The sequence below is a fragment of the Coregonus clupeaformis genome, unplaced genomic scaffold, assembly GCF_020615455.1.
Source record: "Coregonus clupeaformis isolate EN_2021a unplaced genomic scaffold, ASM2061545v1 scaf0109, whole genome shotgun sequence".
In the NCBI taxonomy this organism is placed as follows: domain Eukaryota; kingdom Metazoa; phylum Chordata; class Actinopteri; order Salmoniformes; family Salmonidae; genus Coregonus; species Coregonus clupeaformis.
This window is the reverse complement of record NW_025533564.1, coordinates 511,952-527,790: the sequence shown is the minus strand read 5'-3', so window position 1 is coordinate 527,790 and position 15,839 is coordinate 511,952. Positions and strand designations below refer to the sequence as shown.

Here is a 15,839-nt window from a genome sequence, read left to right as displayed (position 1 = left end):
CTTTATCAATGGGGGTCTAATTATTTTGGGTGGGTGTGTGGGAGTATCATGCTTGTAAAACTCACCATTAGGCTACATTGTTTGACGTCATTGTGATCGATCAATTTGAAGAAATAAATTAAAATAACAGGTTGAAACTTAATGGAAAACATGGTAGTCATGACAGCGCTTTCTAAGTTGATAATTATTTCAAAGCATTTAAGTCACATGCAGAACCCGCATACGCATATTAGAGCTTATGCATATGCATAAGCCTAGCCTATATGAACTCAAGCCCCCAAAAAAACCTGAATTAAAATAATTATTGTGCCGTTATACAATACCTATAGCTCTGCCTAAGCCTATATAAGCCTATCTTAAAGCGTATACATACACTGAGTGTACAAAACATTACGAACACCTGCTCTTTCCATGACAGACTGACCAGGTAAATCCAGATGAAAACTATGATGCCTTATTGATGTCACTTGTTAAATCCACTTAAATCAGTGTAGATGAAGGGGAGGAGACTGGTTAAAGAAGGATTTTTAAGCCTCAAGACAATAGAGACATGGATTGTGTATGTGTGCCATTCAGAGGGTGAATGGGCAAGACAAATTATTTAAGTGCCTTTGAACGGGGTATGGTAGTAGGTGCCAGGTGCACCGGTTTGAGTGTGTCAAGAACTGCAATGCTGCTAGGGTTTTCACACTCAACAGTTTCCCGTGTGGATATAGAATGGTCCATCACCCAAAGGACATCCAGCCAACTTGACAACTGTGGGAAGCACCGGATTCAACATGGGCCAGAATCCCTGTGGAACGCTTTCGACACCTTGTAGAGTCCATGCCCTGTCGAATTGAGGCTGTTCTGAGGGCAAGGGGGGGGGTGCAACTCAATATTAGGAAGGTGTCCTTAATCTACAGAATATCTCACCACCGTGCGTTTCCATCTCCTCCTCCTCTCACTCTCCTTCATTCCTTTATCGAGCGTGCAGAGAGAGAGGCCGTCAACAGTTTAATGAAATAAGTTTCTTTGCGAAAACATGTTACTAGCGATGTTCACAAATAGATTTCACTTTGTTTTCGATGTTGTGGCTTAAGTGGGCTACTGTCCATTCCCAAATTAAGCACTGGGTAGCTTGCAGGAACAGGGTTTGAGCTGGTTGATGCGTGGAGTGAAAGTTCATATAAGCCCATACATTTCTATATGCAATCCCGATGTAGCCTAAAACCGGAGAAGCCTACCCGGCATGATTGAAAAGAAACCACGGAAAGCAGGAAAGCGCATCCTCCATTCCCTATTAGAGTGCATAAGGATGACTTTTTTTCCCCTCCCTAGCTGATAATGGCCCATTCTAAATTGAAAACAATCATTCACAGTTAAAGTTGCCAAATAACTCTAAATCAAGCGTATAGGACCGGTTTTAAATGATCACTTTTTAGGTTCTACACAGAATAGGCACTCCATGTACGTACTCGCTCAATAATCGTTTGGGGAAATTATCCTTTCTATTTTATTCAGCTAAGATCAATTATATTCGTATAACTCTAAAATAATATATTATAAAATAATGGTAATAGTAATAATGGGAATTATAAGCATATCTTGTCTGCTAAATGAACTAGTCTACAGCCTAGGCTGCCATTGGCATGGCGCATAGCCAGATCTACAGTAGGCGGACTTAGAATATGCTATTCAGTTCTTCAGAAATACATTTAATTCATTTCATAATGTTTCCTAATGGATTTATTGTGATGGTGTTTATTAATAATCCACCCGAGCATCAATCTAAGGAACATAATTTAAAAAATCCCTATCAAAATCTGTCACTTTAAGCTAGAGACATGTAATTTTCATGGGCTGCATCTCAATCCTCCAATGTCAGCCATCCGTATCTGCGGTGGAAGGTGGCCGAGCTACAGCCGTGTTTGTCGGACCATGAGACATCCCGAAAATCGGTCTTCTCACAAAAATTTCTGTAGCGTCCAAACGGTATGTGTGTGTGTGTGTGTGTGTGTGTGTGTGTGTGTGTGTGAGAGAGAGAGAGACAGAAAAGAGTACGAGATATGTATTACATTAATATAATAGCAGCTATTTTGTCCACCCTTGATAAAACAAACTTTTGAGTGGGGTGTCAGTAGAGAGGGAAGGCCTACCTGTCAAAGGTGCGGTTGAAAGGGGAAGACTTGGTGATGTTCAAGTCTCTGGTCAGATGCCAAAGCACAGAGAACTTCACATGGGCCTCAAGACGGATTTTCTGAAAAACACACAGAAATCTTAGATGACGTGTGTTGGAGCATATTCCTTCAGGCATACAGAATTCTTACAAGCATACTGTAAATCTGTGTGTGTTCCTACGTGTCTGTCTGCATATGTACTGAGCTGACCAACCTTGTCTCTGTGCATGAGCTGCTGGCTGATGACGTCCTCACAGATGCTGGAGGAGGGCACCAGGTTGTGGAGCTGGTAGAAGAGCTCCACACTGCGCTGGTGGTGCTGAGGGGTCCCCTCCCCCAACTGACCCCACAGGATAAGGGCCACACTCTGGAGAGGTGAGGGTGAAGAAGGAGGAGAGAGAGATAGTGTTAGAGAGAGATATCTAAAGATTCTAAGATGTATCATGGTGAGCAAGAGAGAGATTTATTAGCATAGGTTTATTACCATTTATCATGCTAAAAAATTGATTTATCAACATAAGTTTCTACCATTTATCATGGTGAGCAATGGCAAAGAGATATCAAAAGTTTATTCCATTTATCATGATGAGATACAGTCTGTGTTCTCTGTACTGAACCACTTCTAAACATCTCAACCATATCAGATCCAAATAAGCCACAAATCTCTTCCCTGTCACTTACCTTGAAGAAGTCTGTCTTCTCTGCGATGTACTTCAGGATTCCCTGCGTGAGTGGTGGCCTGATCACCACAGCAACGCGGCCCTGGCTGGGGCTCATGGGCTGGGTGGAGTCGGGGTTGCCGCCGGCGATGCTGCCCTCGGCAGTGACCATGGCGACGGACTGGGTGAGGCCCACCAGGTCCATCACCAGGGAAATGGCCACGCCCTGGACGCTGAAGTCACTGGCCAGGCAGCAGGCGTCCATCAGGGTCTGCAGCCACACGCCCGGACGCATCTGCTCGCTGTCTGCAGGAGAGAATAGAAACGATACTGTATTGAGAGAAGGAGAGAAGACATACAACAGTAAATAGCTGTAGTCCAGATGTGCTCATCTAACACAAAGGGGAGAGACCATATGTTTGACATATGGAGAAGGGTATAGGATTATCATATCAAACTGAAATGTAGTTAAACACTTCTCCAGCCATAGTGAAGATCTGTTCATCTGCACAGCGCCTATACTGTATCTCAAATGTGGTCAGTCAGTCTGTCTGTCTGTCTGTCTTACCAGTCTGCTCCTTAGACAGGGGCGTGGACTTGAGGTTGCCCTCGGCGATGTAGACAGGGAAGCTGGAGCACTCCAGGAAGAGCTGGCAGGCGGCGGTAAAGACCTCCAGACACTCCCTTTTCCCTGGCACCTCAACCACATCACACCCGTTCTGCTGGGCGCCACCCTCTGGTTCCGCTCGCACCACATCGCTCCTCTCGCCCCCAGCTCCCTCTAGCATCCCCGGGGTGATGTAGAGGGTTACCAAGCGGGAGAGGAAGTGCTGGAAGTGCTCCAGACAGCACTGCATGACAGGCTTGTCCTGCTGCTTGTTCTGGGAGGCTGGGAGGGAGCCGCTGCAGCCCGTCTTGAGGGAAGACTGAGTGGGTAGTGCTGGTTCCTCAGAGGCCTGGTACTGGACAAAGTCTGTGAAGCCACTCTCAGAGGAGCGACTGTTGTTGGGGTTCTCCCCGTTCTCAAACACCTCGCCGCTGGGCAGCTCCAGAGTGGGCAGGGGCTGGGGAGAGAGAGCAGGGAGAAGAGTGGAGAAAGGAGAAGAGGTCAAATACAGACAGCAACAATACACATCAGCAGTGGAAACAAAAGGCGTCTGTGTTAAACAAGCTGGAAACCAAAAACAGGACCATCCAGTGAACAAATTGACCGTGTAACAAGGGCAGGGTTCCTAATAATTCTAACCTGGCCTGTTTTAGGATTGTCAGTGGGGACCAAAGTGCATCAGGTCAAGAGAAGAGCGCAGACTAGGAGGGAGAGGATTTCTAAGCACAGACACTCCCGAACAGACAGGGAAGTGCACAGCTGTTGCCCCAAACTGAAGGGACTCCTCCACTACACCCTACCTACAGCTCCCTCCCTTCATCATGCCAGCCAGACAGCTTAGGACAGATCGACAGACAGCCCCACTCCCACATTGCCATGCCACAAGACAGCCCCAGGGCTTTCCCAGCATGCAGTGCGGCAGGCTGAAGCTACACATTCTGGCGCCAGGACTCAGATGGCAAACTACGTCCTGTAAATGCACCGAGGAGGGTAGCTGGAGAACAGGAGGAAGGGAGAGGGGGGAGGGAAAGGGAGGCTGGATAGAGCGGAAGGGAGGGAAGGAATCCTTCCACTCCAATGGAGCAGACAGACCCAAGGGGAAACCATAGGGTAGTCCGATCCTCCTCTGAGAGAAAGAGAGGGGCTCAGCTGTTTGTTAGTTACCACTTGTGTGTGTCTCTATGTGCCCCCCTCCCCTGCACCTCTCCCAGGCCTCTACCTCCAGCCTAGGAGTCTGTCAACTTTTAGTCAAGCCTTACTGAGCACTGAAACACTCTACCAGACTGCCAGGTAACAGACAGGGGGGCAGAGAAAGTAGACTGATCCCAGCTTCTAACACCTCTGTCTGGGGAGAGAGGGAGGGACAGTAGGGCCAGTCCTGGAGCAAGGACCACCCAGCCAAATTGAGGGGGTAGAGGGGTGGGGGCCAGCTCTGGGACCAGGGGACACCATGAGGGCCTTGGATGGTTGTTAATGCTTTTGAGGGCGAGGGAAGCAGGCCAAACTGCTGTCGTCTCTGCTGGGTCAACAACAGAGGAGCCCTGCTCTAATGATTTCATTTGGCAGGAAGAGAAAGAAGTGACATTCGTGTTCTATCAAAGGTAGTCAGTCATCGCTAGGAACTGAAAGTTTTAATTTTCAAAGTGAGAATCAATGAACGTGGGTGTGTAGGGGGTTGTATGTTTGCTTGTGAACGTAATTCGGTTCCATTTCATCTCCACTGGACAAACTATTTAACCTTTGCATGGATTTCACATACTGTTCAGATGTAAAAGGAACCATGTTCTTTTATGATCAACCAAACGCTCAGAGACAATATGCTAAAGCAAACTGTGTAAAGGCAGGGAAGAACTAGAATAACAACAGGATGTTTTCTGACTTGACAGAGGTCATGATTGAAGCTCATTCATCATCACAACGCCTTACAGATTAAATGGAACTGGGTTAAAAGCGTAAGTCAGGATAGACAAAGTCCAGTTGGTTTTGTCATGAAAGGGTAGCCTATATATGATCCTTATTACCTGGGAAATGTTTGCACTAATATTGATTCAACATAATTCTAAGCATCTATTTTACATACATTTTACATATGCATACAATGATTTAAAAAACATCACACACAAACACCAAAAGTTATAGAATATGCTCTGGCTGTAACAACCAAGGTTAATCTAACTCGTATAGGTGTCCCGGGCTGGGGCACCATCTCAGTACTCCTTACCTGTTTCTCCTCCTTAGCAGAGACTGTGGAGGTGAGGGGGCCCGTGGGCAAGGACAGAGGGGACACCAGGGGGGGCTGCACCTTGCTGAGGATCTTGGAGCAGAGGCGCAGGCAGTGGGTGAGCTCCCCCAGGCCCAGTGCCGGGAGGTGAGAGGTCAGGGCAGACACCATGCGCAGCAGCAGCTGGGGGAGGTGCTCCGTCTGGATCTCTATGTAGGTCTCCTGAAGGGAGGAGGAAGAGGAGGGTGAGAGGGGTCTGGAGAATAGGGGAGTCGCCACTCGCTAGGTGACTGGAGATGGAAATTAGATGCCTAGTTTCATCTGGTACAACGCATCACATTACCTGATTTATGTTTTAATTGTAAATAGTCCCTGTCAAATAAACATAATAAAATAAATAGGCAGCATCAAGCATGTGTGAGAACGCTCTTGTTGGAGCTTGATGTAATCAAAATCCAATTCCCAATCTATATAGTTATTTATTATTATTAGTTATCAGTACAACTCTGTGTTTAACCTCTCTCTTCTTCGAAATAAGTCTACACATTAAAGAAACTGTATACCATTACCATGGCTTTGTAGGCATTTCCAGAACTATCAGTTAACCTGATTAACTCTGAGTGGTTGTTTTGGACCCAGTACCGCATCAGACGATTTGAAGGGGTACCCCGCCCCAAAGGGGGAAAGGGGCATACCTAGTCAGTTGTATAACTGAATGCATTAAACTGAAATGTGTCTGAATACTTACAGTTGAAGTCGGAAGTTTACATACACATTTTAATCATTTAGCAGACACTCTTATCCAGAGCGACTTACAGTTAGTGAGTGCATACATTTTCATACTGGCCCCCCGTGGGAAACAAACCCACAACCCTGGCGTTGCAATACAACTTAGCCAAATACATTTCAACTCAGTTTTTCACAATTTCTGACATTTAATCATTGTAAAAATTCCCCGTCTTAGGTCAGTTAGGATCACCGCTTTATTTTATGAATGTGAAATGTCAGAATAATAGTAGAGAGAATTATTTATTTAAGTTTTTATTTTTTTCATCACATTCCCAGTGGGTCAGAAGTTTACATACACTCAATTAGTATTCGGTAGCATTGCCTTTAAATTGTTTAACTTGGGTCAAACATGTCGGGAAGCCTTCCACAAGCTTCCCACAATAAGTTGGGTGAATTTCGGCCCATTCGTGCTGACAAAGCTGGTGTAACTGAGTCAGGTTTGTAGGCCTCCTTGCTCGCACACGCCTTTTCAGTTCTGCCCACAAATTTTCTATAGGATTGAGGTCAGGGCTTTGTGATGGCCACTCCAATACCTTGACTTTGATGTCCTTAAGCCATTTTGCCACAACTTTGGAAGTACAGTGGGGAAAAAAAGTATTTAGTCAGCCACCAATTGTGCAAGTTCTCCCACTTAAAAAGATGAGAGAGGCCTGTAATTTTCATCATAGGTACACGTCAACTATGACAGACAAATTGAGATTTTTTTTTCCTGAAAATCACATTGTAGGATTTTTTATGAATTTATTTGCAAATTATGGTGGAAAATAAGTATTTGGTCACCTACAAACAAGCAAGATTTCTGGCTCTCACAGACCTGTAACTACTTCTTTAAGAGGCTCCTCTGTCCTCCACTCGTTACCTGTATTAATGGCACCTGTTTGAACTTGTTATCAGTATAAAAGACACCTGTCCACAACCTCAAACAGTCACACTCCAAACTGCACTATGGCCAAGACCAAAGAGCTGTCAAAGGACACCAGAAACAAAATTGTAGACCTGCACCAGGCTGGGAAGACTGAATCTGCAATAGGTAAGCAGCTTGGTTTGAAGAAATCAACTGTGGGAGCAGTTATTAGGAAATGGAAGACATACAAGACCACTGATAATCTCCCTCGATCTGGGGCTCCACGCAAGATCTCACCCCGTGGGGTCAAAATGATCACAAGAACGGTGAGCAAAAATCCCAGAACCACACAGGGGGACCTAGTGAATAACCTGCAGAGAGCTGGGACCAAAGTAACAAAGCCTGCCATCAGTAACACACTACGCCGCCAGGGACTCAAATCCTGCAGTGCAAGACGTGTCCCCCTGCTTAAGCCAGTACATGTCCAGGCCCGTCTGAAGTTTGCTAGAGTGCATTTGGATGATCCAGAAGAGGATTGGGAGAATGTCATTTGGTAAGATGAAACCAAAATAGAACTTTTTGGTAAAAACTCAACTCGTCGTGTTTGGAGGACAAAGAATGCTGAGTTGCATCCAAAGAACACCATACCTACTGTGAAGCATGGGGGTGGAAACATCATGCTTTGGGGCTGTTTTTCTGCAAAGGGACCAGGACAACTGATTCGTGTAAAGGAAAGAATGAATGGGGCCATGTATCGTGAGATTTTGGTGAAAACCTCCTTCCATCAGCAAGGGCATTGAAGATGAAACGTGGCTGGGTCTTTCAGCATGACAATGATCCCAAACACACCGCCCGGGCAACGAAGGAGTGGCTTCGTAAGAAGCATTTCAAGGTCCTGGAGTGGCCTAGCCAGTCTCCAGATCTCAACCCCATAGAAAATCTTTGGAGGGAGTTGAAAGTCTGTGTTGCCCAGCGACAGCCCCAAAACATCACTGCTCTAGAGGAGATCTGCATGGAGGAATGGGCCAAAATACCAGCAACAGTGTGTGAAAACCTTGTGAAGACTTACAGAAAACGTTTGACCTGTGTCATTGCCAACAAAGGGTATATAACAAAGTATTGAGAAACTTTTGTTATTGACCAAATACTTATTTTCCACCATAATTTGCAAATAAATTCATAAAAAATCCTACAATGTGATTTTCTGGATTTTTTTTTCTCATTTTGTCTGTCATAGTTGACGTGTACCTATGATGAAAATTACAGGCCTCTCTCATCTTTTTAAGTGGGAGAACTTGCACAATTGGTGGCTGACTAAATACTTTTTTTCCCCACTGTATACTTGGGGTCATTGTCCATTTGGAAGACCCATTTGCAACCAAGCTTTAACTTCCTGACTGATGTCTTGAGATGTTGCTTCAATATATCCACATAATTTTCCTTCCTCATGATGCCATCTATTTTGTGAAGTGCACCAGTCCCTACTGCAGCAAAACACCTCCACAACATGATGCTGCCACCACAATGCTTCACGGTTGGGATGGTGTTCTTCGGCATGCCCCCTTTTCCTCCAAACATAACGATGGTCATTATGGCCAAACAGTTCTATTTTTGTTTCATCAGACCAGAGGACATTTCTCCAAAAAGTACGATCTTTGTACAGTTGCAAACCGTAGTCTGGCTTTTTTATGGCGGATTTGGAGCAGTGGCTTCGTCCTTGCTGAGTGGCCTTTCAGGTTATGTCGATATAGGACTTGTTTTACTGTGGATATAGATACTTTTGTACCTGTTTCCTCCAGCATCTTCAGAAGGTCCTTTGCTGTTGTTCTGGGATTGATTTGCACTTTTCGCACCAAAGTACATTCATCTCTAGAGACAGAACGCGTCTCCTTTCTAAGCGGTATGATGGCTGCGTGGTCCTATGGTGTTTATACTTGCATACTAATGCTTGTACAGATGAACGTGGTACCTTCAGGCATTTGGAAATTGCTCCCAAGGATGAACCAGACTTGTGGAGGTCTACAATCTTTTTTCTGAGGTCTTGGCTGATTTCTTTTGATTTTCCCATGATGTCAAGCAAAGAGGCACTGAGTTTGAAGGTAGGCCTTGGAATACATCCACAGGTACACCTCCAATTGACTGAAATGATGTCAATTAGCCTATCAGAATCTTCTAAAGCCATGACATCATTCTCTGGAATTTTCCAAGCAGTTTAAAGGCAGTCAACTTAGCGTATGTAAACGTCTGACCCACTGGAATTGTGATACAGTGAATTATAAGTGAAATAATCTGTCTGTAAACAATTGTTGGAAAAATGACTTGTGTCATGCACAAAGAAGATGTCCTAACCGACTTGCCAAAACTATAGTTTGTTAACAAGAAATGTGTGGAGTGGTTGAAAAACGAGTTTTAATGACTCCAACCTAAGTGTATGTAAACTTCCGACTTCAACTGTAATTTTCAATACATTTGCAAAACATTCTATAAACATGTTTCCACTTTGTCATTATGGGGTATTGTGTGTAGATGGGTGAGAGAAAAAAATCGATTTAATAAATTTTGAATTCAGGCTATAACAACAAAATGTGGAATAAGTCAAGGGGTAAAAATACTTTCTGAAGAAACCAACAGTTCTTACCTTTCTAACAGTACTTCTCATGTGCTTGTAGGACTTAAAGTTTTGAAACCTAAATGTACAATGCCTTCAGAAAGTATTCACACCCCTTTTTCCACATTTTGTTGTGTTACAGCCTGAATTTAAAATTGATTACATTTAGATTGTGTAACTGGCTAGGACTAGGGAGTAATCCAGCAAAAAATGTGGCAAAGTAATCAACTTTCTGTCCTGAATACAAAGCGTTATGTTTGGGGCAAATCCAACACATCACTGAATACCACTCTTCATATTTTCAAGCATGGTGGTGGCTGCATGTTATGGACTAGTGAGTTTTTTGTGGGATAAAAATAAACAGAATATAGCTAAGCATAGGCAAAATCCTAGAGGAAAACCTGGTTCAGTCTGCTTTCCAACAGACACTGGAAGACAAATTCACCTTTCAGCAAGACAATAAATTAAAACAAGGCCAAATGTACACTGGAGTTGCTGACCAAGACGACATTGAATGTTCCTGAGTGGCCTAGTTACAGTAGTGACTTAAATTGGCTTGAAAATCTATCGCAAGACTTGAAAATTGCTGTCTAGCAATGATCAACAACCAAGTTGACAGAGCTTGAATATATATATTTTTTTTACTAAGCCAAGATAATTATTTGTACAGTATGTCGGTGCAATTTTGTACAATCTAGGTGTGCAAAGTTTACCCAGAAAGACTCACAGCTATAATCGCTGCCAAAGGTGATTCCATCACTAGCCGGGTAGGCTACTCAACTCTGCACCAATGAGGTTGCTGCCCAATATACATAGACATGGAATCACTGGCCACTTTAAATAATGGAACACTAGTCACTTTTAAAATGTTTACATACGGCTTTACTCATCTCATATGTATATACTGTATTCTATTCTACTGTATTCAGTCAATGCCACTCCGACATTGCTCGTCCTAATATTTATATTTATATATTTCTAATTCCATTCCATATCTATATATTTCTAATTCCATTATTTTACTTTTAAATGTGTGTATTGTTGTGAATTGTTAGATACTACTGCACTGTTGGAGCTAGGAACACAAGCATTTCGCTACACCTGCAATAACATCTGCTAAATATGTGTATGTGACCAATAAAATGTGATTTGATTTTAACATATATTGACTGAGGGAGTTGAATACTTATCTAATCAAGATATATTAGTGTTTTATTTTTCATAAAAAGAAATAATCCACTTTGACAGAGTATTTTGTGTAGATCGTTGACAAAAAATTACAAATAAATCAATTTTAATCCCACTTTGTAACACAACAAAATTTGGAAAAGGTCAATGGGTGTGAATACTTTCTGAAAGCATTGTACTTTATGCGTAGTTTAGAAAAAGCCATCAGAGGCCGTCAGAGTTTAAGAGGTTAAACCCTTTGAAAAATACAACCCCCACTAAAATATTTAATAATGAGTAGGCTTCCTCAAATCATTGTCATCTTATATTGTACATTTTCCTAGAATTTGTTTTATTTTTTCAAATGACATTAAAAAAGTAATGCTAAAAGAAAACAAAACGATGGGCAAATGAAGAATAAACAAATGTGACATTTTCAAAAAGCCATAGGCTACTTCTTTAAATATGTGAGCAATGGGAGCATATTATTCTGTGCATGCAGGACAATGACACACCGGGCTGAGATTTCATTTTCACAACATCCCCCACCAAACTATGAATATATATACAGTATATTCCTACAAAGAAATCCCAATTCTATTGGACTACATAGAAATTCCACCATATTCCCAATAATATAGGCCTATTTCACTCACTCTGAAGTACAATAACCATATTCAAAGCCAGAAAAAGAGCAGAAATGAAAAATAGCCTTTAGGAATGTTGCTAAAATGTTATCCAAGCCACAGTAAAGCAGGTAGGCGGGTTGAAGGGTGAAGAAGCATGATACAGCAGTACTTTACCTGGCAGATTACCCTCATGCTTCTAGTAGGCTTCAAGGAGAGAGAGCAGATAGATTGAACAGACAGGAGCAAGCAGAGCATAGGCCAGAGGACACTTTGTATGCAGAACATACCCACGCAGAGAAACATCTGCACGCACGCACACACACACACACACACACACACACACACAAAACACATGCGCACGGCCGCAAGCAATCACTCACTTACACACATGCTGTGCACACACACACAGACAGTAATAAAGGTGTGAGGGGCTTTCCAACCTATTCAGACTGGAAATGAAGACCAGCATTCTCTCTACTAGAAAATGCAATGAGACTAAAAAGACAGGCAATTCTAGAACCTGTTAATGCACTGCACACACACGCACACACACACACACACACACACACACACAGAGAGATAGAAAGACAACACACACCATAAGGGATTGCCATGAGCAGTCACAGTCAGAAACTGCGACTTATAATTAGTAAATATTATATTGTATGAGTACTGATATTTCAATGGCTGTTGTTCTGTATAGAGATACTATAGTATGAGTGAGAAAGGAAGGCGGGGAGAGAAGTGTGTGTGTCTCACCAAGGACACAATGTCCAGTAGGAAGTCCACCAGCTGACAGAACTCCACCAATGAGAGCCCTGAGGACTCTGTGCTCCCAGCACTCCCTGGTCCATTCTTTGCCTTCCTGCAAGATGTACAGTGAGCCCGTTTACTTTAAACTCAGCTCTCCCAAACTTGTCCAATAAGAAATGCTTAACTTTACTTTCTGTTGCAAAACATTTTGCTACGGTGTGGCCTAATGAACACGGCCCAGGCTCTATCTCGCTATCTTACCATGTCAGCATACACACATGGAGCAGCACATACACACAGACCTGCAGCAGTCCTCGAACCAGCGAGCGATGTAGTCCCACATGTAGTACGGCTCAAAAGAGTTGAACAGGAGATTGGCTGTTTTGATAAGCTCTGCAGTTTTCTTGTTCTCTCGCAGTTTGCTGAGGGAAACAATCAATACGACCCTTAGCTTACAATGTTTATTAAAGCTTTGGCTTTTTTCATGTGTTTAGTGTTACACACACACACACAAGCTGGCCAACCTGCTGAGATGAGCATGGTCCTTGCTGAATGGGTTGTGGTTCTGCAGGTCCAGCTCTGCTCGGCACTGTGTGTATAATGTCCTGAACACCTCGATCAGAACATCCTCCAGAATGGCTGGTCCTGGAACACACAGGATTACAAATCAATCACTGATCATGTCCATTTACAAATGTATCTAGAACAGTCAAATGGAAATAGGGTCATTAGGCACCAAATGGAAGGAAATGGACTGAAACGGGGAGGGACTACCTGGAGTTGTCAAATAAGAAGCGCTAATTTTAGTTGTCAGCTGTGAAAAGTTTTGCTATGGTGTTCCCTACTGAACACGGCCCAGTAGTGATATGTGGGTCACTATGACCAAAATGCTGTGTGTGTTCTATTCAGTGTGTAACAGTGACATGAATTATATGTGTTGCATTGGTCTGATGGGTGTAGTAATATACCGTACCGAGTTCAGGTTTGTCCAGCAGACTGATGAGAATGCGGAAAGGCTTGAGGTCATGCATCAGGACGCTCTCCTCCTCACCGCCTCGGGCCTTCCCTTGCAGGATCCCCACCATTGCCTGCACACACACACACGGTCAAAACTTCTGGATCAAACCGCATTCAAAAAATACAGAACGACCAAAGCAACTCCCGAGACAGACGGCAGCACAAGGACTCAGCTGGTTAGCTATATATATTACATTTTTGGGTTAGGGCCGGGGGATATTTTCCACGGCAAGTCTTCTTTTTGTCCTTCAGTGTGTGTGTGTGTGTGTGTGTTTCATGCCTCGTCTAACAGAAGTGGATGGGGCCGGGGAACAGACGGTCCCTGCAGTAGCCCCGTTTCCCAGTGGGGGGAGACGCAACAAGTGTCCATGAACAGATGGCAGATGAACAAATTAAAGCCCCTGTCTGTCTGTCTGTCCCAACCCCTGGAGTACCAGGACACATAATAATAATAATAATAATAATAATAATAATAATAATAATAATAATAATAATATGCCATTTAGCAGACGCTTTTATCCAAAGCGACTTACAGTCATGTGTGCATACATTTTTACGTATGGGTGGTCCCGGGGATCGAACCCACTACCCCTGGCGTTACAAGCGCCGTGCTCTACCAGCTGAGCTATGGGGTATTGTGTGTAGATGGGTGAGATTTTTTTGTTCTTGATTTAATCCACAACAAAATGCGGAATAAGTCAAGGGGTGTGAATACTTTCTGAAAGCACTGTATCAGGGCTCTTGCAGTATGAACTAACATCTTGTCCATCCAATCAAAGGATCAGAGAATGAATCTAGTACTGAAAGTATAAGTAACAGCTAACTAGCTAGCTAGCACTGCAGTGCATAAAGTGTGGTGAGTAGTTGACTCGGAGAGAAAAACAATAGTTGAACTGTTTTGAACATCACATGTAGGCCCCACCATCATAAGGGCCAATGCTGTTGGAGCATGACACTGCATTACAAGGGGGAATAGTGTGTGATCGTGGCCCAGGCATGGAGCAGATTTTGGGAGAGCTTCAAAGGGAAGGCCCCTGGGATTAAGAGGGGTGTGGAGGTAGGGGGCTATAGGCATTACAGGCAGACCCCTAAGTGTGTATGTGTGTGTGTGTGGGGGGGGAGCAATAGGAGTCCAAATTTCACCTGCTGAAAAATGTAAGGCATTTACCTTGCTCCCTTTCAGAAGATCCACTCAAACTTTGAGGTCTTTGAAAATTGTAATTTATGCAAATAGCTTTGGAACAGTTTGTCTTGTAAGTGTGTGTTAGCAATATGTATTTGAAGGCTGTGCAAATGCACTTGGAACAGCTTGTCTTGTTTTTGTACGCATGTTTGTTTATAGAAGGCCATAAAACACCTGTATATGGCCTGTGTGTGTGTAGGTGGGTGGGTGTGTGTGTGTGCGTACAAGGCGTACCTGGACCAGCATGTCCTTGGAGTAGGTATTGAAATAGTGGGTAGCGTGGTCCTCAGGGTTGCTCTGTCGAGAGCTGCGAGGGCCTGTCCTCACACCATTGTTGTCAAAGCCTAGGAGCACAGTACACACACACGCACACAATATGACGAAAGACAAGGGAGAAGAGGGTGGGGTGAGATTGAGTTACCAGTAACTTAGCAAACAAACAAGCTTTTCTGAGTGTAAAAACATGAGCCCTGATCAGCAGACACTTACCAGCATTTTTATCCACAGTGAGTAAGACACAAATAAGAGAAAACAAAGTAGGGAAATAAGCACTGGGAAATGTGGCTACAAGACATGTTACTGCACAAGACATATATGGCCAGATGATCATTCCAACAGGCAAAGTCCAACAGCTCAACCATACTAAGTTGTACAGAACGTATGCAGTGGTATGTATGCGTGCATGTGCACCAGGGTTTTCATTATGAAAATGTGGCACCGGACATTTGACCGGCAGCACTTTAATTCACCGGAAATGTTCCCGACCCATATGCATTGGGTGCGTGACCTGATTAGGGCTTCCACCCACGGTGATCAGAATGACAGAAATCACATTTAGATTATGGCAATTCATATTAAAAGAACATGCAAGACGAGGACGCAACGATGTGCGGTCCATCTTACCAAATTTTTTTGGGGGGAGGGGTGGATCAGCTTAATATTGCAGATAGATTGTATCTTCTATCAATGTAATTGTCTGCATCACTTCCAATCCCCCATGTTTTTTTATATATACTCCCCTTTATTACTTTTCAACCCCGCCATCCTTTCCCTACTTGGAGTAAATTAGTGAACAACAATGCCCAGGCCTCTACTTCCGGTCTATACTTACTATCTACACCTTATGGACACAGTTAATTTTACAATAATTCTATTATATATATATATATATTTTTTTTTGCTCCTGAACTTCTTCTACTCTCA

General features: G+C 43.5%; 1 protein-coding gene across 5 annotated transcripts in view; it reads right to left on the bottom strand.

Annotated features, from left to right (window-relative positions):
- The window catches only part of LOC121555960 (protein dopey-1-like), a 40,807-nt gene that overhangs the window by 17,893 nt on the left and 7,075 nt on the right, over positions 1–15,839 (bottom strand). For 2 of the 5 annotated variants that reach the window (XM_041869804.1, XM_041869807.2), the window contains 11 exons: positions 14,871–14,980; positions 13,410–13,524; positions 12,961–13,081; positions 12,739–12,858; positions 12,443–12,548; positions 11,858–11,887; positions 5,647–5,868; positions 3,387–3,882; positions 2,841–3,148; positions 2,374–2,526; positions 2,139–2,239 (listed from right to left, as the gene is read on the bottom strand). In XM_041869804.1, the coding sequence (XP_041725738.1) occupies positions 2,139–2,239; positions 2,374–2,526; positions 2,841–3,148; positions 3,387–3,882; positions 5,647–5,868; positions 11,858–11,887; positions 12,443–12,548; positions 12,739–12,858; positions 12,961–13,081; positions 13,410–13,524; positions 14,871–14,980 (1,882 nt within the window). The remainder of the gene's footprint in view (positions 1–2,138; positions 2,240–2,373; positions 2,527–2,840; positions 3,149–3,386; positions 3,883–5,646; positions 5,869–11,857; positions 11,888–12,442; positions 12,549–12,738; positions 12,859–12,960; positions 13,082–13,409; positions 13,525–14,870; positions 14,981–15,839) is intronic. The other 3 variants (XM_041869805.1, XM_041869806.1, XM_041869808.1) reach the window with 3 other exon arrangements.